Source organism: Carlito syrichta, unplaced genomic scaffold, assembly GCF_000164805.1.
Source record: "Carlito syrichta isolate Samal-C Ts95f unplaced genomic scaffold, Tarsius_syrichta-2.0.1 Scaffold309418, whole genome shotgun sequence".
Lineage (NCBI taxonomy): Eukaryota > Metazoa > Chordata > Mammalia > Primates > Tarsiidae > Carlito > Carlito syrichta.
The window spans coordinates 544150-570340 of NW_007253514.1; the positions used below are offsets into that span (position 1 = coordinate 544150).

The window sequence follows — 26191 nt, forward strand, 5'->3', positions numbered from 1 at the left end:
AGCCTCGACTGCTGGGCTCCGCTATCCTTCCGCCTCAGCTTTCCAAGTAGCCGGAATTACAGGCATGTGCTACCATGCCCGGCTGATTTTTTGATTTATTGTAGAGATGAGGTCTCGCTGCCCAGGTGGGTCTCGAACCCACGAGCTCAGGCAATCCACTCACCTCAGCCTCCCAAAGGCGCAGGATTACAGGCTGTGCCACCAAGCCCGGCTTGGTTATTTGTTGATGTGATATCTTAGATATATTGGGTAAAGTGAAATATATTATTAAAATTGATTTTCCTCTTTTTAGTGTTATGAATATGACTGCTAGAAAATTTTAAATTACACATATGACTTGCATTATATTTCTGTTGTACACTGCTGGTCTAGAAGATATAGAATGACCTCTATGGACCTTTTTGGTTTCAGTACTGTAATGATTATGATTGATGCTCTGAGTGACTCTGGAGCTATTTTATTTTTTATTGTTGTGATGTTGAAGTCTCTTTTTAAGGATTTTATACAGTCTGTTATTTTGAAATGTCGAGCTTTTGGAAAATCCTTTTACTTTTGCTGTGAAACAATTTAGTCTTTAAGTTATCATGCTTAGATTTTCTCATTTCTGAAGTTGAAGCTTTCTACCTAGTATAGTATTATCCTGACTCTCTTCATCCTTTGATTGTTGCAAACTTCAGATTTATTTACTTTATCTCACTGATTTCATTTATTCTACCAAACTTCAGATTTATTTACTTTATCTCACTGATTTCATTTATTCTACCAAAAGCGTTTGATCTCTTGTAGTGTGAGCTGTATCTTCACTAGGGCTCAAATAGTGGAGTAGAAAAAGAATGTAGGATTTAGAGACAGAAGACTTAGATTCTTAAAATTTTATTTTATTAGCTTAACAATTCTGGGCAAGATACTTACCTTGTTAAATCACCATCATTTTATCTGTAAAACTGATGATTTGAAGATTAAATAAAATACCACATGGATATTGTTATTACCTACCCTGGACCTTATTCAGAGATCTTTTCAGATTTCTTCCTGACGGTATTTTACTTCAAGGGTACTATACTTTCCTAATATCCTTTATTTTTTGCTGTTTACTTTTGTTATCATTCTAGGTCTTTTTCTTCCTCTACCCATTGATATTCTTGGTTTTATCTCTTTTTTTTTTTTGGAGTCAGGATCTTTATCTTCCAGGTTGGAGTGCAGTGACACTATCATGGTTCATTGCAGTCTCCAACTCCTGGGTTCAAGCAGTTCTCCTGCTTCAGCCTCCTGAGTAGCTGGGACTACAGGTGCATGACACCACATTCAGCTAACTTTTTTTTGGTAGCTATGAGGCTCGCTGTGTTGCCTAGGCTAGTCTCAAGCTTCTGGACTGAAGTGATCCTCTTGCCTCCACCTCCAAATTACTGGGATTACAGGTACCAGCTACTGGCCCAGCCATATTAATCTTTAGTTCTTCTAACAGACTGCGATTATAAAGAAAATTAGGACAAACATCTTATGCCAATTTCTCTCAAAATGGAAATTATCACATTGAACTTGCACCTAGATTTGTAAAAACTGGGATCATAGATTCAGCAAAAAGTTCTACACACTAGTAGACAGGAGAGAGAATACTGCAAATTGTAGGAAACCAAACCCAAAGGAAAGGGAGAAACAAACTTAACATATATTCAATATCTGTCTTGTTCCAGGCATTACCTCATTTTATTTTATGCTTACCACAATCTTTTAAAGGAGGTTCTGTCCCCTATTTTATAGAGGAGGAAATTGAGTAACAGGTATATTAAATAACTTGCTCTTAGGTTATTTGGGTTCTTCCCTAGTGTTTATCTACATTTCTCCCCCAAGACCATTGCTTGGTAAACACGGTTTACTATGGACATTTGAATTCTGTGCTAATTATGTAGATAGAGTTGTTCTCAAGTGTTCTAGCAAAAATAAAGGAAACTTGAGTGTTTTTTTAAACAAGGATCCAGATATGAGATTTATTAAATGTATTTTGCACTGTTTTGGGGAAAGGTAGGTCTCCAGACTAGTCTTTCAAGTGGGTTGAGGGAGTGGTGGTAGGAAATCAGGAAGCCATCCCATCCCAAGCTGGAAATGTCAACAGAACTTTCAGATCTGAAAGCTGCTGAACACTAAAATGAAACCCTCCTCAGCCACTGATTTTCTTTCCCACGTCCCGTGGGCCCTACTCTAGTTATTCTGTTAGCTAGTCCCTTTATTGATAGGCAAAGATAAAATGATAACTGTAAATCTGTGAATTATGCCCTGATTTTCAGGACTAAATCCAGAGTTATTTGTAATGTTCACATTATAGCTAACTTATAACGATCTCCACCTACTTCCCACAAAGCTTTCCCCCCGTTTGCTATGCTGCTTATGTGCGTCCTTATGCTCTACCCTCCTACATGTCATTCTCAGATTCCACCAGAACATTCTTACCTTCTGACTTTCTGATCCACTTTTTAAGAAAGACTAAAATATGCTAAATATCTTCTTGTGTTTTAGAGGTCTTGTGACCTCTAAAATTCTCTACTGACCCAAGTGTAGAATAATTAGTAGGAATGAATGAACTCTTGAAAAATTAAGACCATCTTTTCAACTCTACATCCTCATATTAAAGAAGGTTGTGCAAGACATTTATGAAATACGATTTATAAGTGATTGGTTTCTGAAGAACTCTTTTTCCCCCTAAGGAGTTCTAAGAGTCATCTATTTCTATAGCAAATAACCTTTAACCTCTTCTTTTAAAAAAAAAAAACTTAAATGAATGAATATTTGAGAAGTTCTTGTCTTCATATTCAGGTTCCTACATTTTTTTCTGTTAAAAAAGTGAGTGTTGCTGTTACATTGGGCAATTTTATTTCAAAAACTAAATATGAGAATTGCTTTCCTTTACTCTGCGTATGGGTGTCTTTTGTGCTTTTGCTTGACTCCTGTTTATCCTCTTGGAATTTTGCCTTTAAAGCTTGAATTTCCTTCCTTTTTTCTACAAATCTGAGATGCAGAGCAAGGCATGGCATGAAGTCAAAAGTAAATTCCTATATTTAAGTGGTAGAAACCATTACAGGCTTCTTGAGGTCAAAGACCGCCTATCAGATACTTAGCTGTTGGGTGACCATATATACTCTAGGTGAGGGCACTTGACTAATTTTAAGGATGTTACATTTTGAAATACTGTTGCCTGTAATCAAAACACACACACACACACACACACACACACACACACACACACACACACACACACACACACACACTACTCTGTGAACCAAGTACTTGTCTGGCAAGATACTGAAAACCTAAAATATAGCCCACACATGCAAACTTGTTGGAAGACAAAGTACATTTTTCAGCAAGTTAGTCTCAGAGTAAGAAAAACCAAGCAAGTCTGGATTTTAGTTTTCTTCCCACTTTCCTCTACTCCCAAGCTCCATAGGGACTCCTAGTCATATAGCACTGAAAAGAAAATTATTTTCTGCATTTCAAAATAATAGTATTACTTTTGACTCAACCACATTGCAATTTACATATGCAAAAGAAAGCATAAAATTATAAGGACTGGATACTAATTGGCTAGGGTGGTATTTGAGGAGGGAATTAATATGTAATTAGAACTACTTAGAATGTGCCCATATATCAGTTTTACTCATCTGTAAAAAGAAACATATATAGTCCTAAAGTGTGTGTATAAATATTAATATAGGGCTTCTGCACTAGACTGGAGTCCAGTCTCTTTCTCTCTCTCTCTCTCTCTCTCTCTCTCTCTCTCTCTCTCTTTCTTCTTCCCCCCAATCGCCAATGCCGTCTCCACTTTTGGGGTACCCTGAACCCGGCTGGAGCTGGTCTCCGGCAAAAAAAAAATATTAATATATATTTATATATACATATGCATTTAAGTACACATGCATAAATACAAATATAAAATCTAAGCTTTTAAAAAATATTTTAAAACATTTCTTGATGTAGACTCAAAATGTTCTGAGATATTATTTTGTTAAATATTAGATCATATGTACATTAAATAGTCTAAATTTTTTCTGGAAAATATTGCATATGTATATTTCACCTTTTGAAGCTGGTAAACCAAGAGCATGTTACAGAAAACCAGCTTATAACAAATATGGATAGTACTGTAGACAATGTGTTCTTGTTATTTGCTATACTTAATTCTACAGAACTCAATTTTTAAAAAAAATTTATTGTGGAGACAAGGTCTCGCCGTGTTGCCCAGGCTGGTCTTGAACCCATGGACTCAGGCAATCTTCTCGTCTCTGCCTCCCAAAGTGCTGGGATTACAGGCATGAGCCACCACACCCAGCAATTGTGTGGAATCTTTAGAACAATTCAATTCATTCTTTTCATTTTATATTTGGAAAAAGTAAGACTCAGAAACCTGTTTCTTTTTAGCTTCTCACAATTATTTAGTAAAAGAGCCAGATTAAAAATCAGATTGTCAGACTCTGTCTGATCATAATTAATTATGGAGTCTAAAGTGGGAGAATGTTACTAGAAGGGAAGAATTAACCACTCAGTATATTAGGCCACATATATCTATTGACCTATTTGCAGATGAGCTAGTGATTTCTGGTAAAAGCCACGATAACCTTAAGACCATTCAAAGTTATTGACATTTTTGGCTCTGATACAGTAAAGGAAACATTCCTCAAATAGGAGTAGCTGTCTCATCTTTCTCTTGCATTTCTAAATTATCAATTCTACATGATTGATATCTAAGAAATAACTTCCAAATGGCTCTACTCTTGTTTATTGAACTCCTTATTTGCAGTATTAATAGACATCTTTGAAAGCATATGGGCCTTATAGTTTTGAATGACCTTTAATTCCTCCCAGTTTCCCATTTAAGCGGGTCAAGTAATTTTTTTTTTAAAGGTAAGGATGGCATGTCTAGTTACATATAAACCCATTCTCACATTTTATATACATACTCAAAAATGTTAGTTTTTCCAAAGAGCTTTGTGAATTAAAACTTTTTATTCAAGTTTTCTGACTATTGTAGAATTTCACCTTTAATAAAGCTTGTTTTTTCTAAAACTTCTCAAAAAAATAGGAGTATCCCTATATCAAGCCCCCTATTCTTTCTTTCCTGCCCATCTTACCCTCGAAAAAAGTTGCTAAAGTGGAGTTGTAAGGCTGATAAGGCTCAAAGTTAAGATTTCCCATGAGATTCCTTTTTTTCCCCTTAGCTTTATTTTAGAGTTGTGGGGTGCAAGTGAGGATTTGCTACATAAGTAGGCTTGGTGCAGGTGAAGTGCAGGCTTCTAGCAGGCCCTCACTCCCCATGGTAGTGGACCAGGTACCCATTTTGTTGCCACGTGCCCCCTTGCCTCCCCTAGTAGTGCGCAGCAACTGCTGTTCCCCCCCCACCATATTATTATGACTAGTGATTGGGGCCCACTTATGAGTGAATATATGTGGTATTCAGTTCTTTGGTTCTGTGATAGTTCACTTAGTATAGTGATCTCCAGCTACATCCAAGTTGCTGCAAAGACCCTGATTTTGTTATTCTTTATGGCTGCATAATATTCTACCACATATATGTACCACATTTTCTTTAACCAGTTCAGTTTCTATAGGTAACAGAGTTGGTTCCATGTCTTTGCTATTGTGAATAGTATGGCAATAAGCAGGTGTGTGCAGGTGTCTTTTTGTAGAGTGGTGTATGTTCCTCTGGGTATATTCCCAGAAGACGGATTGCTGGATTGTATGGAAGGCCAATTTTTAGTTATTTGAGAAATTGCCACCCTGTTTTCCATAGAGGTTGGACTAGTTTACATTCCCACCAACAATGTAGCAGCATCCCCCATGAAATTCTCATAGAAGAGGCTGGGTGTTGGAACCCATTCTACGCCCCACCTTCCCCTTGCCAAATCTTTCTGGTGTTCTTTTCTAACTGTCTTTACCACTTATTCTTTCCCTGGGACTACTTTCTCAACCATGTCATTTTAAAATTGTAATACAACGGGTTACAAATCCTATTTTCCATGAATAGTCTTGAGATTTTTTATGTTTTATTAAAAAATATTTAATCCTCAATACATTGTTATTGAGCACTTTCTGTTTCAGATTGTGTATGTCATGTTCTTTAATTTTCACAATAGTCTCAGGGTAAATAATATAATTATCTGATTTTACATTTGGGGAAACTGAAACTCTGTGATGTCAAGTAGCTTAACCAAGACTAGCCAGTTTTCAGAATTTGAGTCCTGATTACATCAGAATTTGCATTCTAAGAGCATTAGAACTCTGTTCAGGTCTTCTTCTTTTAATCTTGGACTTTCAGTCAATTCAGATACTCTGGCACACTAGTATCAAATGTTTATATATGTAAAAGTTTATATGCAAATATGTGTATGTGCATTCGTCGTGTGTGTTTTTATTAAGAGAAATTCCATTGAATAGAACACATAGAATTTTATATTAAATTTACAAAATAGTTCTTTATTTTTAGAATGTTTGTCAAATTTGTTTTTACAGTTTTAATATTTGTAGAATTTTAGTGTAAGGGAGTTAAAAAGCTGTAGAATTTTAGATTATGAATTTTTAGGATTAATAAAATATTAAAGGTTTAATAAATGTATATTGTTATACAGCCTGTCTTACCCAGAAACATTGTCTATCTCATGAATTAAACTTTCTTTTAGTGACACTCTGGAGTCAGTCACTCTGTAATAGATTTATAGAAGAAGACTTAAAATGCTTTATCTATTTTTCCCCTATAATGCCTGGCTGTGATCATGACAGTCTGTTCTGAAATCTTCTGTGGTTTCCCATTGCCTTTAGGACAGTCTTACTTCTTAAATTGACCCAAGGTCTTCCATTATCTAGCTTTGCTCTGCCTTTCTAGAATTTTCCTGACGCAACCCAAACTATGGTGCTGTTACTCCAACTTTACCTGGTATTTTTTTGCTAGCTTGTGCTGCCCTTACTCTGTAATCTCTGTACTTAAAAAATTAAAAGTCTGCCCAAATGATGCCTTTTCTCTAAAACCATTTTTGATTCTTTAGATTTAAGTAGTTTCTTTCTTTGAATTTCATGACATATAGCACATGTTTCATAATACATATACATAAGTTATTTAAAACCTATAATTTTGTACCTCTTTAATTCTATGTTACCAATTCAGGTAAATTTCATTCTTTTAAAATTAACTTTGAGGCTATGTGCAGTGGCTAATACCCAAGCTTTGAGAGGCCAAGGCAGGAAGACAACTTGAGTCCAGGAGTTCGAGACCAGCCTGGGCAACTCTGATGAGACCCTGTCTCTACAAAACATAAACATAATTATATAAAATAAACTTTTAGGTATAATTTATATACAATAAAATGTACATATTTTAAGAGTATACTCTGAGTTCTGTGAGACTTGACAAATGTATTCCTCAGCATAACCACTCCCATAGTCAAGATTCAGAATATTTCCATCATCCTTAAAAATTATTTTGCACTCTTCCCCCATATGGAAAATATGGATCTACTTTCTGTCACTATAGATTTGGTTTCTTTTTTCTAGAATTTCACATAAGTGGAATCATACAGTATGTACTTTTTTTTCTGATTCTTCTTGGCATTTAAAAAAATTCAATTAGTTGAGTGTATCAGTAATTTGCTCTTTTTTATTGCTGAGCAGCATTCCATTATATGAATATGTCACAGTTTGTTTTGCATTCATATGTTAGTGGACTCATTTTTTAGTTCATGTCAGTTTTTCATTTGACAATTTATATCACATGTGCTGATATCTTCAACTTGTAAATAATTGTGTATGAACATGATATCTGCTTGTGTCTTTGGAGGGAGGTCTGTAATGATGAATCTTTTAGGTAATGGTGTTACTCTCAGGGCAGATGCTGTCTGTATTTCCTTTTGCTCACTACTTAACCTCAGGGTTTAAGCCTATGATCATATACAACTGTTAAATTTTGGGCCGGGCTTGGTGGCTCAGCCTGTAATCCTGCGCCTTTGGGAGGCTGAGGTGAGTAGATTGCCTGAGCCCATGGGTTCGAGACCCGCCTGGGCAGCGAGACCTCATCTCTACAATAAATCAAAAAATCAGCCGGGCATGGTAGCGTATGCCTGTATAGTTCCAGCTACTTGGAAGGCTGAGGCAGAAGAATCGCCGGACCCAGCAGGTCGAGGCTGCGGTGGCTGGGAGCGGCCACTGCACTCCAGTCTGGGCAACAGAGTGAGACTCCAACTCAAAAAAAAAAAAAATTGGGGGACTGTTACCCTCATCTTTGTAGTTGTGTTTGTTGTAGTGATAGCAACACTAGTGGTAATAATAAGAATATTTTTGAGCACTTAGAACAATAATTATGTAATATAAGTTCTATTATTTGTATTTCTCTATCTATAGATGGAGGAAAAGGTATAGAATTTAAACAACTTGCTTGTCTGAATCTACAGCCCTCCCTTTTAACTCTTTTGCCTCAATGCTTGATAATTGCTTGTTAAATGAATAAATGCTTTTATAAAGGAATAGCAGTTGCTTCACAGTTCTCTGGACAGTTTTAATTATACGAAATATATAGCTGATGTGACTTATTGGTAGTCTTGGTTTTCTTTTTTTTTTTTTTAGTCTTGGTTTTCATCATCTTTCCCTGTCCCCATAATACATAAATAATATGACTTTATTAATCACACATAAACACAGAGAAGTATCTAGAACTGTATTATAGTTGAGGCTAGTCTTTGTGTCAGGGGCAACCTAGATGAATGTCTGATTGGATAGTGATAAACAAAAAAATAGACCTTTATTATATTAAGGTACTGAGACTTTTAAACTTACTTGTTACAACAACTAGTATTAATTATCTGAATTTTATAGTCCTACTAAGTTTTATATTTTGTCTTGATATCTTCATTTAGTTGTAGTTTTGAAAGAGTAGTTTTTAAGCTTTTTTTTTTGAGTTGGAGTCTCCCTCTGTCGCCCAGACTGGAGTGCAGTGGCATGCTCCTGGCCACCGCAGCCTCAACCTGCTGGGCTCCGGCGATCCCTCCGCCTCAGCCTTCCAAGTAGCTGTAACTACAGGCGTGCGCTACCATGCCCGGCTAATTTTTGATTTATTGCAGAGATGAGGTCTCGCCAAGTTGTCCAGGCGGGTCTCGAACCCACGGGCTCAGGCAATCCACTCACCTCAGCATACCACAGTACGGGATTACAGGCTGAGCCACCGAGCCCGGCTTTTCTTCCTTTTTTTGAGTCAGTGTTACTCTGTCATCCTGACTGGAGTACAGTGGCACAATCACAGCTCATGGCAGCCTCAACCTGCTGGACTCAGGTGATCCTTCCGCCTCAGCCCCTCAAGTAATTGGGACTGTAGGTGTGTGCCACTATCCTCAGCTAATTTCTTTTATTAGTGTAATTTTTAAAATTGTAGATATGAGGTCTCCCCATGTTGCCCAGGCTGGTCTCGAACTCCTGGGCTCAAGCAATCTGTGTGCCTCAGCCTCCCAAAGTGCTGGGATTATAGGGGGAACCACTGCACCTGGCTAATTTGTTAATTTATTAAAAAGTTACTAAAATCTGTCTTAACGTGTAGCTTAATCTCTTATCCTAAGATGAAAGAACAATATAAGTTTTTAGGTGGCTTTAATATCTGTTGCTTTCAACAGAATTTAGTTTATAAATTGTCCTATAAATTGTTTAAACAAGTATTCCTAAGTGACATCATAGTTTTTAAAAATAAACAATGGAGTGGGATTTGGTAGTAGTTTATGAAAGTTACACTGGAATCTCTTTATTCTTTTGTTTTGCATTGTTTGTTTGCTTGAGTTGGAGTCTCTGTCACCCAGACTAGAGTACAGTGGCACAATCACAGCTACCACTGCCTCGACCTGTTGGGCTCAGATGATCCTTCTGCTTCAGCCTCCCAAGTAGCTGGAACTACAGGTGCTCCTGACACCACACCCAGCTAATATTTTTATTATTGCAAAGATGAGGTCTTGCGAAGTTGCCCAGGATGGTCCTGAACCTCTGGGCTCAGGCAATCCTCTCGCCTTGGCCTCCCATAGTGCTGGGATTGTAAGCGTGAGCCACCACGCATGGCTTAGAATATCTTTGTTAAATACAGACCTGGTCATATCATTCCTCTGAGGTGTGGAACCCCTTGCTTTAGAGGTAAAGTTCAAATTTATTGTTGGCATGGTATGACATGTGCCAGTGCTCTTCATTTGGCTTTCATGTTTCTTTGTGGCAGTTATATTAAACGTTTTAAGTTCTCAGAATGTCCCATTTACTTTTTTCTAAGTCCTATATATACCTATATTGTTCCCTCTCTGCTTTCTTCCTTTGTTTCTTCCTTTAAATAGCACCTTAAATGTTTCTTTTGCTGAATGTTTCTTGACACCAAACCAAGGTTAGACACTCCTCCTTCGTGCTCCTATAGTGCTATGTGCTTTATTGTAAAGTATTTTCTCTTGTGTAGTGTCATTATTTACTTGTACGTATAGCCTCTGGATTATGAATTTCTGGAAGACATGGACAGTGGCTATCCTTAGCTCTTGGCAACCAGCCTAGTGCACAGTCAACTGTTAGTAAATATTTGTGAAATATTTAACTGCCTGTGTGAGTAAATAAATGATGAATGCTGGTGAAAAATGCCCCAACATACAAACTAAGGATTTCATCTCTTTTGCTGGATTTCAATTCCTAGTAAAGCGATGGACATGCCTATCAGTAGCATCCTGTTCCTGCCTTTTGGACTTGATAGTTTTTTATTGCAATCACTGTTATATTTCACTTGGGGTATTAAAAAGTAGCTTCTAATTAAAGAAAACATTGAAGACCCCTATTTAGAATATGCATATTTATGTCTTAAGTGTAAATTAACACCAAATTATTTATATAAAGAAACTAGGGCAGGCCGAGGGCAGTGGCTCATGCCTATAATCCCAGCATTTTGGGAGGCCAAGGCAGGAGGTTCACTTAAGTCCAGGTTCACTTAAGCCCAGTGAGATGCCATTTCTATAAATTAAAAAAAAAATAGACTGATGTGGTGGCATGAGCTTGTAGTTTTTGTTATATGAGAGGCTAACGTGGGATCGCTTGAACCCAGGAGTTTGAGGCTGTAGTGAACTATGATCATGCTACTGCACTCCAGCCTAGGAGACAGCAAGACTCTGTCTTTAAAAAAGAAAAAAAAGAAACTAAATGAACTTTATATTCCCTAGGGTTGGTTAATGAATATGGGATTATATCCCTGGGAATTGTTAAAGAGTATTGGGGTAGCTGATTTAAAAATAAACAAATTTCTTTAGAAACTAAAAAACAAAACTCTATAATTGCTGTCAAAAAAAAAATAAGAAAGTTGTACTGGAGCTTTCAGTTGGAAATATAATTACTATAAAATGCAAGTTCAGTTACTACACAGACAAAAATTCTTTCAACATATATTTGAGTGATGTATGTGCTATGCACTATTGTAGGGTACCTGGGATACATAATTGAACAACGTGAAACCCCTGAGTGCTTTTAGAGTTAGAAAAAATTGAAGCTCAAAATACACACAGACACACACATTTATGTGTTTGTATATGTTGTAAAATACTGATTATACAAGCCTATTTCTGAAACTAGTACCAGAAATATTTTGAATATTATCATGCTTAAAATGAAAGATTGAAGTTATTTTGAAAAAGACTGATGGTAGTATTTTAGGAAGAAAAGGGGAATTGTACTTTGAATTTCCTTAAATATTATGAACAAATATAATTTATCTTCAACAACTATATGCCTGACTTGTATGATCCACTGTTATTGCTCAGAAATCTTTGCTTTCCCTCCCTGGGGAAGCATTATGCTTTTCCTCCTGTTGACATCATGCCTAGCATTATGACTCGCTTTGGCTAAATAATTATGAGTGAAAGTGATTTATGTTTACTTATGAGCAAAATCTTGAGTCAAACAGTTTCCTATATTCTCTTTTTTTCTCTGTTCAACAATCGGCATTTCCAGATAGATGTTTCTCTGTTACCCTAGGGTGCAAAATGGAACATGTAGTTGAGCCATAGCACACTCTTGATTGACATGTACAGTAAGCAAGAAATAAACTTTTGTTATAAGAACCATTGAGGTTATGTTGCTGCAATATAAACTAGCCCAGTGATTCTCAAGCTCTAGCATTCATCAGAATCATGTGGAAATTGTGTTAAAACATGGATTGCACACACTGTTGCTGAATTCAGTAGGTCTGGGTGGGGACCAAGAATTGTATTTCTGATGTGAAAAATAGCTTTTGTGAAGGGGAGTTGAATAAGAGAAACCAACTTGAAGTCTTGGCCAAAAACAATGTGGAGAACAATGTGGCAGTGAAAAACTAGACATTGGTTTCTTTAAAATTATCCATGCCCTTTGTCCCTTGTAAAGTTTTTTCATAATACCAACTAGAAGACCATCATTCCACCTTCATTCAGGTTAGCTGTGGTTTCTTTTATATAGTCTAAGATCCTTTTACTTCTCTGTATTATTTCTTCTTCACAGTTGAGACTTCAGTGGGCACAGAATTAATTGATATGAATTTACTGTTGTTTAAAGATGTCTAGGTACCAAACTCTGAATGGGGGCAGATCACCTAACCTTCCTGGGCCTTAGTTTCTTAATCTGTATAATATAGTTCTCTCAGGTTACTTTAATTCCAATTTTTTTTCCTAATACCATTATATAGACCAGCAAGATTCCAATATATGTTTACTCTCCAAATTTCTATTATACACACCACAAAATCTTTGGGAAAAAGAAAGATGGAGTATTTGAAATTAGTGTTCCTCTTTTAGGGTCAGGATACTCTGTTAATCCTTAGTTACTCAGAAAAGAGTATTTCCCAAAATATTGTTTTGGCTTTATTACTAGGAGATGTATATTTTATTTAGTTTAGATTTGAATTTTGGTATTAAATAACCATATATTTATGAAAAATTATAGCCTAATGTTATAGTCTTAAATAGCTACTCATTTTGTTCAGTATGAAAACTGTCATATTATTTTTATGACATAGATACCAATATGCATTTGAAAATAAATTGAGGTTGATTCAAAAATTCCATTTAATTGAGAACATTTGTTTTCATATTTTTCACAATGATTATAGAAGGGGAAAAAAATGAAAATACTGGCCAGTCTTGAGGTCTTTAAAACATAGATCAGTTCAGTATTGTGGTTATAATTTTGTTCAATGTAAATAATATTAGTTCCCAACAATGCCATGATTTTAAGACACTTATTAAGTTTTTCCTTGTATTTACATAAAACTCCATTTTGGTCTTATTTGCTTGTTGCCTATAGTTAATTTGTGAAGTCCAAATGCATGCCATTTACTTGGGAACTGCAAACAGGCCTCGCAGTTTAGGTCCAATGAAACTACAATCTGCTCCTTTTACACGTATTTTAAAGTTTGACTAGTATTACTATTACCAGTTCTTTTTGAGAAGGAAATTCATCCTACTTAACATTTCCTTTAGAAACTCTCTGAAGGTGATTCTTGGTTTCTCTGCAGTGGAAGACAGCTTGGAGCATTACCTTCCTAGTTTGGATTTTAAAAGTAAAAAACATTTTCAGCCTCTCCAAGTTCAAGGGGAAATTTGATTCTATTGGAATTGTTTCTGTAAGCTTTAGTCCAACTGTTTCCAATTTATATTTGGGACACACCAGAAAAAAGTGCACAGTAATCATCTGGGGACTCACAATCACACTTGATTACCCTAACTGCTGCCTGCTTCAGCAATTTTCCTCAGGTTCTTAAAGACAAAGCCAAGTGTTAGTGTTCCATTTGGTATAACATAAATGTACTATAAAATATTTGTCAGAATAAAACACAGTATGCTTAATACGCTGGGAAAATTCGTCATTTAAAGAAGTACTACTGAAAATTATCTTGACGATATAATAAGTGTTCATAAAACAAACAAAATAATCTTTTCCACATTTTGTAATTTGTTTGTATTCCAACTTCAGATTTTTATATGTGAGGTCTCTTAAAATAAGCAGTAACTGTAGTTATTCTCTTTTCTTATACTGTGTGCCATATGCAGACTGAAACTGAACTCTTAGTTTATTTTATTATTTAAACAACAGTAGGCATAAGAGGAAAAATTTGTCATATGTATATAAGCAATGTAATGTGTCTTCACCACACACAACAAGTTTTGAATACCAATTTGCAATCATTGTTTTAACCTATTGTGGTATGTTTATGTGATTAGGACATTAAATATTTTTTAAATAGAATAAAAATATGCAGCACTGTGCACAATAGCAAAAACATGGAACCAACCTGATGCCCATCGAAAGTGGACTGGGTTAAAAAATGTGGTACGCATACATGATGGAATAGTACACAGTCATAAAGAAGGAGAAATTGTGGACTTTGCAGCAACTTGAATGGATTTAGAGTCTATCATACTCAGTAATCTATCACAGAAACAAAGAACTGAGTACCACAGGTTCTCACTCATAAGTAGACCCTGAACATTTATCATAAGACTCCAAGAAAGGGTTTGGCAGGATACTTCAAGGGGAGGTTGTGGGGGCAACATAACATCAGTAAGGGTACCTGATCCCAAACCAGGTGAAATGGGGACCAAAGGCAGGCTCAAACTTCACCTATATGATGACCACTTATGTACCTAATCCTGAATTTTACCCCACATCTTTAAAATTAAATTAAAAAAAATAAAAATAAAAGACTAAAATTAATTCCATGTCAGTCCTTTCTGGGTATTCTTATGATAAACAAATGTTAGTGAAAATATACAAATGTTGATCAGGTCTCAAATATTAAATTATAATTTAGTGCTAAGGTGAACTTCTATATTTGAGAATGAGTTAGGAATGAATTACAAAATCTGGTTTGCTCTTTTGTGTAAATTTTTGAAAACAAAATAAGAAAAACTTAATTTAAACTACATAAAATTACATGGTGCTTCTTTAGAGTGAAGACAACCGTGAATCACAAATTACAGGCATTTAAATGGCATTCTGGTTCCTTTTTGACTTTCAAATTAAAATTTTAGATTGTATTCACTCCTATTTTATTTATGCTTTTAGTAGCAATAATGCAGTAATTAGACAAATCAATATTTTGAAGTTCCAGCTATTATCTGTTATTATCATCAAGTTCATATGTCATTATTTTCAAAACTACAATATAAATGTTGACATGAACTTTCAGCATTTTCCATCTTAAATAATTTTGTTCACATAAAATAATGTAATTTTTAATTGTTTTACTCAGTGATTTAAAAGACTGATAAAATCAGAATAAAATAGAATAGAATATTTTAATAATTATTATTGTGCATAACTGTTTCATATCCAATGTCTTTAGTTTTTGTAATCTTTCACATCATTAATTGTGCTTTTACACATATGTACTACTTTTATCCAGTCAAATAATTTAAGGAGATAGATTATGTAAAATGCTGGACTAAAGAATTCAGAGCTAAACACATTAAGTACCAGTAGAGTATTTAAGCACCTAAAAGCTCTCTTTGCATTCTCCAAGTGATCAGCAGCACAATGTCTTCTGTATGTTAGGTACTCAATTAATGATTGTTAAATAAACCAGGGTAGCTTATGTAATATTTAGCCAATATTTAAGTTTTCTTCTAACCAATTCATTGAGTAAAAAAGGACACAAGAACTCTGAAGTACCCCAGTTGATAGCTGATAAGTATTTCTCATCATTGGAGTCACCTGATTATCCATGCTCATTGGGATCATAGCTTCAGAAGATTCCATTCAAAGCAATTTATTTTTATTTTAGTTAGATGTTTTATGTCTCTTCTTTCTAGCAAAACTTTTACAGCACTGTTAATGAGTAAAATTGACTAATTTGAGCTTTACATTTTTTGCTTTTGCGTTGGTGGAATACTACTTTTAATCTGGACCTAAGTGTTCAATAATTGACTTTTAAAAATTATACAAATAACATATGACTTCAATGTTATTGTAAAAATTCAAAGTGATGTGGTGGTATAGAAAGTAAAACATTCTATTTTCCTACATGTCTCTTAACCCATTTGACTTCAAGATGTAGTCTACTAACCACGATTTGGTAGGTATACTTTTATAGCTCTTTCTATAACATTTCACATGTATATAACAAACAACATTTTATATTTTACCACCAATAATGTTTTAGCATTGATGCTGAATATAGCAAAACATATTTTCTCACTTATGAGATTATATCTATAGAAGTACTTCTTTTACTTAGTGTTTTATATAGATATTTCTATATCTGTATATATCTCTCCCAGTAGTTGACTTTTTTATCTTAAAATTAAAGAATGAAAGTTTTTCTTTGAACCTTTGCAAGAATGAGTCCATCTCAGTAAGTTTAATAAAAATGATAAGTAAGTGTAGTAATCTTAGTAGCAACTAGTAATCTCAAGACAAATTCAGGGTTTTTGTTTGTATATTTGTTTTTGTTTTTATCTTTAGTCTTAGATTTTTTTTTTTTTACATCATAAATGATTTAGAAAAATTCATTCTGATTTATTTTTTCTTTCTTTTTTTTTTGAGTTGGAGTCTTGCTCTGTCACCCAGGCTGGAGTGCAGTGGCACATTCATGGCCACCACAGCCTCGACCTGCTGGGCTCAGGTGATCCTTCTGCCTCAGTCTTCCAAGTAGCTGAAACTACAGTTGTATGCCTCCATGCCTGGCTAATTTTTTTATTTACTGTAGACAAGGGGTCTTAATTATTTAAATACTGTAGATAAGAGGATTTGATTCTTTTTTTATGGCCTAATAGTATTTCATGGTGTATATATACCACATTTTCTTTAGTACAGCAGTGTACATGGGCGTGCAGATGTCTCTTCAATATGATTTCCTTTCCTTTAGATAAATTCCGAGTAATGGGTTTGCTGAATCATATGGCAGTTCTATTTGTAGTTTTTAAAGAAACCCTCATACTGTTCTCCGTAGTGGCTGTACATTCCCACCAACAGGGGTTCAAGACCAGCCTGGGCAACTTGGCGAGATCTCGTCTCTACAATAAATTAAAAAAAAATGAGCCAGGCATGGTGGTGTGTGCCTGTGGTTCCACTTACTTGAAAGACTGAGTCAGAAGGATCACCTGAGCCCAGCAGGTCAAGTCTGTAGTGGTTGTGAGCATGCCACTGCATTCCAGCCTAGGTGACAGTGTGAGCCTCCTACTAAAAAAACAAAAACAAAAACAAAAACAAACTGAGTTTACTTTCTCTGTATCCTCACCTGCAGTAGTCATTTATTTAGGCTTTTTTGATAATAGTGATCCTAACTGGGGCAGCATGCTGCTTCGTTGTGGTTTTGATTTACAGTTCCCTAATGATTAATGATGCTGAGTGTTTTTTTTCTTCATGTATTTGTTGGCCATTTGTATGTCTTTTTTTTTCCTTTTTTTTTCTTTTTTTTTGAGAAATGTCTGTTCAGATCATTTGCCAACTTTTTAATAAGTTTTTTTAAACTGTTGAGATGTTTGAGTCCCTTGTGTATTCTAGATATTAATCTTCTGTTGGTGAGTAGTTTGCAAATATTTCCTCTTTCTGTAGGTTGTGAAGAAATATTTTAAAGAAGATATCTAAAGTATATCTATTACATGCATTCTGTTTACAAAATGAATAAAAACTGAGTAAACAATAAAAAAATTCAAGTTTCAAAATAATTTGTTCTCATTGTTTTCAGCTCATTAGAGAACACATAATAAAGCAGCACATTTACATCATCAAATTTTATGTTGGTTCCAAACAATAGATGTTCTTAAACATATTGTGATGGTTGAATTACAGGAAGAGGAACATCAACTACCATTAAAAGTTTAATGTCACAACATTTACTTGGGAGAACTTAATGCAATTTAATTAAGATTAGTAACTTTTTTTATTCCTGGTAAATGTATTTTTGGAGAGAAAGCTGCAGTTTGTTATAGAAGTCACACCAAAGAGCTTAAAATTCTTCTGAAGCAGTTTTCTAGTGACATCTGCTGGTACAATGTTGAAATGAAGACAAAAGTATCTCATGGAAATAGTCATGGACGTTAAGCATGAAAGAAACAAATCTTTGTGTGCAGAGTTGTTTCTTTTACTATCATTTATGCTTCTAATAAACAATTTTGACATTTGACCAAGAGTATTATTCTGACAATGATACAATTAAGCTTTTTTATAGCTTCCTGTTCACAGTGTGCAATTCTAACCTGAACCTCTATAATTAATTGTGTATCAACAGAGTTATTTGATATAATGTTACAAAATGTTTTATCTTCTTTGTCTTTCCTTGCTTTGTTTCATATCATAAGTGGCACAGGATTTTGCAAGTAGAGATTCAGTAAATATGTATCAGTTTATGGTAGTTACTTTATGTTATTTGCATAGGTAAAATAGATCTAAGTATCCATGAGTTAAATGCATTTCTTTACGTCCACACAGCAGGTCGAGGCTGCAGTTGCCAGGAGCCGCCAACTGCACTCCAGTCTGGGCGACAGAGTGAGACTCCAACTCAAAAAAAAAAAAAAAAAAAAAAAGAAAAGAAAAGAAAATAAGACTTTATGTTAGAAGACAGGTTTTGTTTAGGGGAAATGAATTTTGAGTTTTCTTCTACAGAAGATGTTTTATGCATTTTAAGCTATAAAGAAATAAATATATGAGTGTGATCTCGTGGGTTTAAGTACTACATATGAGCAAATCAGACCTTGCTCCCCAGACCTGTATAACCAGCTGCTTCCTTCCTTAGCTTTGGCTTTTAATTAGCTAACGTACTTTTCAATCTTAATTTGTTCAAAACAGAACTTGTGATTTTTCTCCTTTAGCGTATACTTTCCATAGTATTCTTCACTTTATCAAGTGGTCGTTTTATCCTTTTGTTTGCTCAAATAAAAAATATTGCAGTAATTTGTAATTTCTCTCTCTTACCCTACATTTAAACATCAATTAATTCAACCAGCTCTACTTTGAAATAAATTCAAAATTGTACCACTTCTCTCTACCTCCCACTATAATCTAGATGACAGCAATCATCTTTTGCCTCCTAACTAGGTTCCTTGTTTTTTTGTTTTTGTTTTTGTTTTGATTTTGGTTTTGGTTTTGGTTTTGATTTTGGTTTTGTCAGAGTCTCACTCTTGCCCAGGCTGGAGTGCAGTGGCACACTCACAGCCCCCGCAGCCTTGACCTGGTGGGCTCAGGCAATCCTTCTACCTCAGCCTTCCAAGTAGCTGGAACTACAGGTGCGTGCCACCATGCCCGGCTGATTTTTGATTTATTGTGGAGATGAAGTCTCACCAAATTGCCCAGGCTATTCTCAATCCCCTGGACTCAGGCAATCCTCTCACCTTCTCCTTCCAAAGTGCTGGGATTACAGGCATGTGCCACTGTGGCCTGCTTCCTCCTTGCTTTTAACTTAGCCCTCCTGTAGTTTGTTTTCTATCCAGCAGCCACAGTAATTCTCTTAAAATTTAAGAAGGATCTCATCACTCTTCTGCTGAGAACTTTCCAAATTCATTACCTTGCCTAAAGGGCTGTGTGTAAATTGCAGACCACTTCCCCCCTCCACCTCTATTACTATGACCTCATTTCTCACCACTCCACCCCCTTCACCCCACCCTGCGTTTCAGCTACTTGTTCTTACTTGCCATGCAGACTCCTCATCACAGGCTTTGAACTTGCTATTGCTTCAAACTGAAATGCTCTTTTGTCAATTCATTAAGGTTTCTGATCAGATAACTAAGAGGCCCTTCTTGATCATGCTATGTAAAATAATAAGCCTGACTCCACACTGTTTCTCCCTTATCTTGTAGTTTTTTGCCATAGCAATTATCACCATCTGACATATTTACTTTTTTATCTCATGTCTTGTCCAACATATAATTAGAAGCTAAGCCAGTGCTGACACATAGTGGCCATTTAGTTAATATTTGTTCAAAGAAATCAGGAGCCTTAATGCTTAAATGGAGAATGTGACTTGATTTCCGTTGTGGTAACCAAGTCTATGGAATAGTGAAGAACCCTCTAATGTAGTTTGCTTTGTTTAAATCTTTATGTTTATATCGTTCTTTTACCATCTAACACATATTACAGTAGTGTTTCATAGTTAGGTTAATGCTCTTGGTGTCATAATGCAGGGCCATATTTCTATTTTTAGATTCTTTTTATGGGAATAATTGCTTTTTTATTCTTTTCACATAGACATCTGACCCTTAATTACATTAGCAAACCTTATATACATGAATGGAAAGAAAAATAGCACCTTTTGAATCCATGCTAAGTACTTTATCAATATGAAGTTCTTCCTACAGGGTTCTACTGAAAGAATTACACTTCCATCATAATAAAATTGTAAATTTATTTGTATATACTCCTTTTATATTTGAAAACTACTTTTTGATGTTTTGATCTGCAGTTACATTTATTACTTAAGGTCACAAGTATGCAATTCTGACTAGACCAAGTTGTCAGAATTTTTTATCTATTCAGCATAGCATAAAGATAAATGGCTGTCTTTAAATACTAATATATCAAAGCCAAAACTTGTTCTGAGATATATATAATCTTTTAATTAATCTACTGCTTTCTTTTTTCCAATCAATAGACCCATAGCTTACTTCCTCCCAACCTCACCTAACTAGATTATGGGTTTTTATTTATTGCAAAATACTTTCTTCACATGGAAAAAAGATAAGTTTAAGAATTTTAATGTTATAATTTCCCATGCACGTTTTTAGCTTAACATATGGTTATTTTGTCTTTACTTCATTCTGTGAAGGATAGATAATTATATAGTATGTTAACTAAATTCTGTGATTACATTTCTCACTATTAACATGACCACAAAATAAATCATGTTGCTTAATTTAAGTGTGTTCTTAAGTGTTTTAAAACATCTCTGTGCACATGGATTAAATTATTTTATCAGATTCTGTACTGCCTTCAATAAAAAAATATATTTTTTTATGCATTTTCTTTTTGACCTTTCATACAAAAGACATACAGGAAAAATTGCCCAATTGTATCTGAGGCTGCACTCTTTATCCAAGAATATCCAATGTCTAATATTTACATATTTTAGAGCATCATTGTATTACCAATTTTTGTAAGTTTCAAGGGATTTTGATAATAAATACCCAAAAACCCTTTATGGAAGGAGATCATACCTATAAAGAAGAACAAAGACACTGAATAGCAGCAATTTTTTTTTTTCTTTTGAGTCATGGTCCTACTCTGTCACCCAGACTGGAGTGTATTGGCATGATCATGCTCACTGCAGCTTAGACCTTCTGAGTTTCTGAGTTCAGGTGATCCTTCTGCCTCAATCCCCCTTGCTCCCCCCACTACACCTCCCTCACCCCACAGTAGATGGAACTACAGGCACACATTAGCATGCCTGACTAACGGGAAAAAAATATTTTTTGTAGAGCCAAGGTCTCTGTGTTGCCCAGGCTGGTCTCAATCTCCTGGTCTCAAGCAGTCCTGCCTTGACCTCCAAAAGTGCTGGGATTACAATAGTGTTTCAGGAGGATGTATAAGAGAAAACCATGACTTTTAAGTCAAACAAACTTGAACAGACAAATTCAGCTCCCCTTAAATTCTGACTGCCTTTAATTTTGTGATGTAGGTTGCTGCATTGTTTGAGCCTCTTTATAGCTATGGAATAGAGAAAAGCTTATCTATGGAGTTGTGATATAATTAAGTGAAATAACATATATAAAGGACCCCAAACAGTGCCTAGCAATAATAAAGCCTCAATAAATACTATTTGGAATCCTCTCTTTCTGCTCTCCTTCCAGCCCTCAATCTTTTCTGATTGGGTTAGATCAGAAGATAAAACTGTTGAACTAAACCTTAAAGCCTTTCTGTGCCTGCCAACTCTGTACTGCTCTGCATGCACTGAATTAATAAGTCAGGACCTTGAATTGACCTGCATATAATACCCCTCAGGTGTATGTGGCCTTTGTCTTCACAGAAGATTGGTCCCCTAGGGATTGGGTAGTATGAAGAATGCTCTATTCCCAGCCCTCCTTTTTAAGTCTGATGGAGCCCTTAGAAATTTATTTGAGTCTCTCTTCAACCTGTAGATCTGAGAGTTGAACCCTAAGTTATGTTAATGTGACATGGGAAAACATTATCATAATAATCATTTTGTGTAAGGCGACTGACTTCACTACTTGTTGCTTGTTTGACCATTTGTATTGTCAAGATCACTGAAGAGTTTCACTTTTTAAAACATTATTTTCAGAACCAATTTTAATAGCTATGTAATATAATACATGCATCTCAAAATGTTATTTTATGATTATTAATTTTTATTATTTTAGGTGCAAAGATGGTTTGAAAGGATTTACGTTTTCTGCACTTAGGTAAGTAGCATTTTACTTTTATGTTGAGAGTTAATTTACAAGTTAGCTTAAAAATACATAATTCCAATAATTATTTATTGACTCTATTTTTAAGTTGAAAGTAATTTTAGATGTCACAAAAGTATGTCCACTTTTTTTGTGGATAGTTCGTTGAAAGAGTAATTTATCAGATATCCCCCCTAAAATCAATGAATCAACTAGTATCTTTGGGGTCACCTTTGCGCCTTTTACTGTGGGATGTTAGAAAAGATATATAAGAGCTCTCTTCAAGGAATTTGGAAAGACAAAGCTGCATAAGAACAATGACCACAAAATTAAGTACTTGACTGTATGGCACCAGATTATGGGTTTTGTTTAGGGCAAGACTCACGCACCATCACACACACTAGATTTGAAGCATTGCTAGTGTTTTTTTTTTCACCTCATAGTGAGTCTGTTATTTAGCCCAGTAGTTGGCACATGGTATATACTGTAGGAATGTTTGGTAGCATTAACATGTATTTTATAGTTCATCAAGTGTTGTCACATAGATTAAAATGGTTTTAACAACAGTTCTGTGAGATGGATATTTTTATGCCCGTGTAACATGATGAGAAAACTGAGACTTAAAATGTTTGACTAATTTAATTTAACATCACTAAAGTAACTGTGTATACTGACTCCAAACCCAATGTTCATCTAGTTTATATCATAAATGTTGCCTATTTTATTATCCAGAGTACATACAGTAAATGCTTAATGAAGATTAGTAGCATGGTAATTTACTGCAAGTATTGCAGGGGAAAGTTAGAGTGGGCTTCAATACTAAGATAAATTTTTATATGGTTGTCTAATATAGTTATTTTGAGGATCAAATGAACTAAAACATGACAAATATTTAGAACAGTGTTTGAGTAGCTTTATTTTATTTATTTTTGGAGACTTTTTTTTTGTCAGGGTCTCACTGTCACCCAGGCTGGAGTGCAGTAGCATGATCATGACTCACTATAGCCTTGACTTCCTGGGCTCAGGTGATCCTTCTGCCTCAGCCTCCTAAGTAGCTGGCACTACAGATGTGCACAATCATGCCTTTTTTTTTTTTTTTTTTTAATTTATAAAAATTATTTGTAGAAATGAGGTTTTGCTATGTTGCCCAGGCTGGTCTCATACTGGGCTCAGGTAGTCCTCTTACCTCAGCCTCCCAAAGTGCTAGAATTACAGGCATGAGCCACTGTGCTGGCTAATGTTAAGTTTTGATAACTATAAGAGAAGAAGAAGAGCACTATGGATGGAAATGAATAATATTAGCAAAAGGAAGAAAATGGTAAATATGAAATATGAGGTAAGAGTGAGAAGATGAGCTTAATTGGTATGAAAGTTTATATTAGGGAATATAGAATATTTTTTTGATATGTATAGTAGGGCCAGATTATGGAAGGCCGGCGGGAAGGGGCGGAGGAGACAAACTTGAATTTGATAAAGTTGGCAGTAGGGAGCCACAAAAGGCTTTTGAGCAGAGTAGTTGACAGTGCTTCAGAAAAATAAGTCTGAGTATTTGATAAGTCATAGTCTTTGGACATTGAAAGAGAGGGAACCAAAAGGTAGAAAAACAAAATATTAAGGGCTGGAATTGGTGTGATTGTGGAGGATTAAAGAGAAAGAACAAAGTTGAGACTTGCAGTAGAAGAAAAGAAGACCTAGTGACCACCATTTTCCTTCTTTCTCTTCCCCTCCACCCCTCAATCCTAGCCAAGTATTGAAAACCTAAGTGTCTGAAAGAAGGTGCTGTTAGCATGCAAGAAAACTGATATGGGAGGGGACAAATGGAGTCCGCTGTATGATTAGGAATATCTGTGGTTTTAAAAACTCCATGGTAATAATAACTTTCTAAGTCATAATAGACAATAATAATTTTTTTATCTTTTTCGTTAAAGGATCATGAAATTTATCAGAAAATAAGTTTTTTATTATTGTCATTGTGTTGTCTATAATCATTCTGTATTAAGTTGAAAGTTTATAACAAAAATGAAAGTTAGTTTTCCTAAAGAGAAGGGAAAACTCTTCGTGGTTTTCCCACAGTTCTCCTTAGAGCCCCAGAATTCTTGCAGAAACTCAAAATATGTCTGATGTTTTTGTGTCTCGTCATCAAATCCACTTGTGACAGAGGGCTAGTTTGGATTGTTTTTATTTAACATTTTCTCTGTATTATGCAAAAGGAGTCAGGGAAAAAAGCTTAGAAACTCTTGCTAATATTCTTTTTGTTAAAGCAAGAAAATTGTTAGGTATTGTGAAATGTCATGTGTTTATAGTGTACATCTTTTTCTGCTAAGCAAATTATGTTTCATTTCAGATTCCTCATATTGCAAGTTGATTAGTCTCAACTTAATAAGCTGATTCTCAAGAATATTACTAAAAGCCAAGTATATTTTTAGTTTTCAAGTTTCATTGACAAAAAATAATGTAATGACTTCCTGACAATATGAAACTTAGGTGAGGAAAAATATATTCAGTGCCTGATATGTTTGAGAATGGTGAGATTTAAATGAAACACAATCTTTAAAAGGCTCATCTTATGTGGATCATAATTGCTGTATTATGAAAACATATTGTTCACTCTGAAGAAAACTGTCCTTTATTCACAAAGGATGAATATTCACAAAGTACCCCAGTTTAATATCTCCTAATTAAACATAGGGTAAAAAAACTTTAAACTATTTAAATTTCAGTTCAGCATCCATTTTTTTTAGCACTCCTCAACATGTGCAAGATAATATAGGAGCTAAAGTATAACCTTCATTTATATATACTTAGTCTACTTTTACTTTGCCCCAGGTCTTGCACTAAGCATTGGGAATACACTGGGGAATTAGTCAAATACAGTTTCTGTCCTCACTGAGCTTGTGGTCTGGTGGTGGAGATGAGACTATATTAATTGTAATAATGCTGATTACTGCAGATGTGAAGTGTAGGTTATCTTAGGAATATATTTTAGGGAGACCTAATTTATTGTCTCTTCCCATGTTGTGGGTAGGAGTAAAGGCGGAGAAGAAAGCAGAAAAATTATACAGAATTATAGAATAGGAAGACCCCAGTGCAATAAGACTCCTTAGAAGTTAAGTGCTATAATGCACAAATTACATTTATTTTTTGTGACGAGGGATGGGAAGAAGAGGGTGGAGGGTAGGAGCATTTAAGAAGGATTTTAAAGGGTAAAAAATAAGACTTTAGAAAAGATGGAGAGAATGATGTGGATAAGACAAGTAGCACAGAAGCATGGTTTATTTGGAGAACAGCAAGTAGATCAATTAGCTGTAATGTAATAATAGATTCTATTGTGAGCACATACTCTGTACTAGGTGATGTTTTCAGCTTGAAGTTTGTATTTAATTCAGCAGGCCATAAGCCAGTGAAATTCTTGGAGGATGAGTGTAGCAAGTTCAGATGTTCACTTTAGCACGTTTTTCTGGAAATAGTGTGTAGAATGATTTGAAAACTATCTGTGTATATAGATAATAGCAGAAGTCATAAAAATAGAGTCAAGGACAGAAGCATGAGAGAAAAGCCAGTGCAAGATTATGGAAGTGCACTAAGCCTAATTCAACATAGTTTAAAGCAGTTGCAAGTATATAAAACTCTGTGATTGAGAAGCCATGCTTTAGGGTCAGGCAATTCTGTATTCAAATAATTACTGATTGTTTATTGGCTATAGACAAATATTTAATCATGCTGCCTCTCATGAGAATTATGACACCAATAGTGTTGTTGTGAGGATTAAATGGTTTGATACTTGTAAAAGGCTCAGTTGGCACTGTGTCCGTCATGTAGCAAGTACTCAGAAAATCTTAGCTACTACTGTATTC

At 35.0% G+C, this 26191-nt stretch overlaps 1 protein-coding gene across 2 annotated transcripts in view; it reads left to right on the forward strand.

Moving 5' to 3' along the window:
- Positions 1-26191, forward strand: part of TMEM135 (transmembrane protein 135) — a 287168-nt gene that overhangs the window by 235939 nt on the left and 25038 nt on the right. For both annotated transcript variants that reach the window (XM_008067224.2, XM_008067225.2), the window contains one exon: positions 22311-22352. In XM_008067224.2, coding sequence (XP_008065415.1) covers positions 22311-22352 — 42 coding nt within the window. The remainder of the gene's footprint in view (positions 1-22310; positions 22353-26191) is intronic.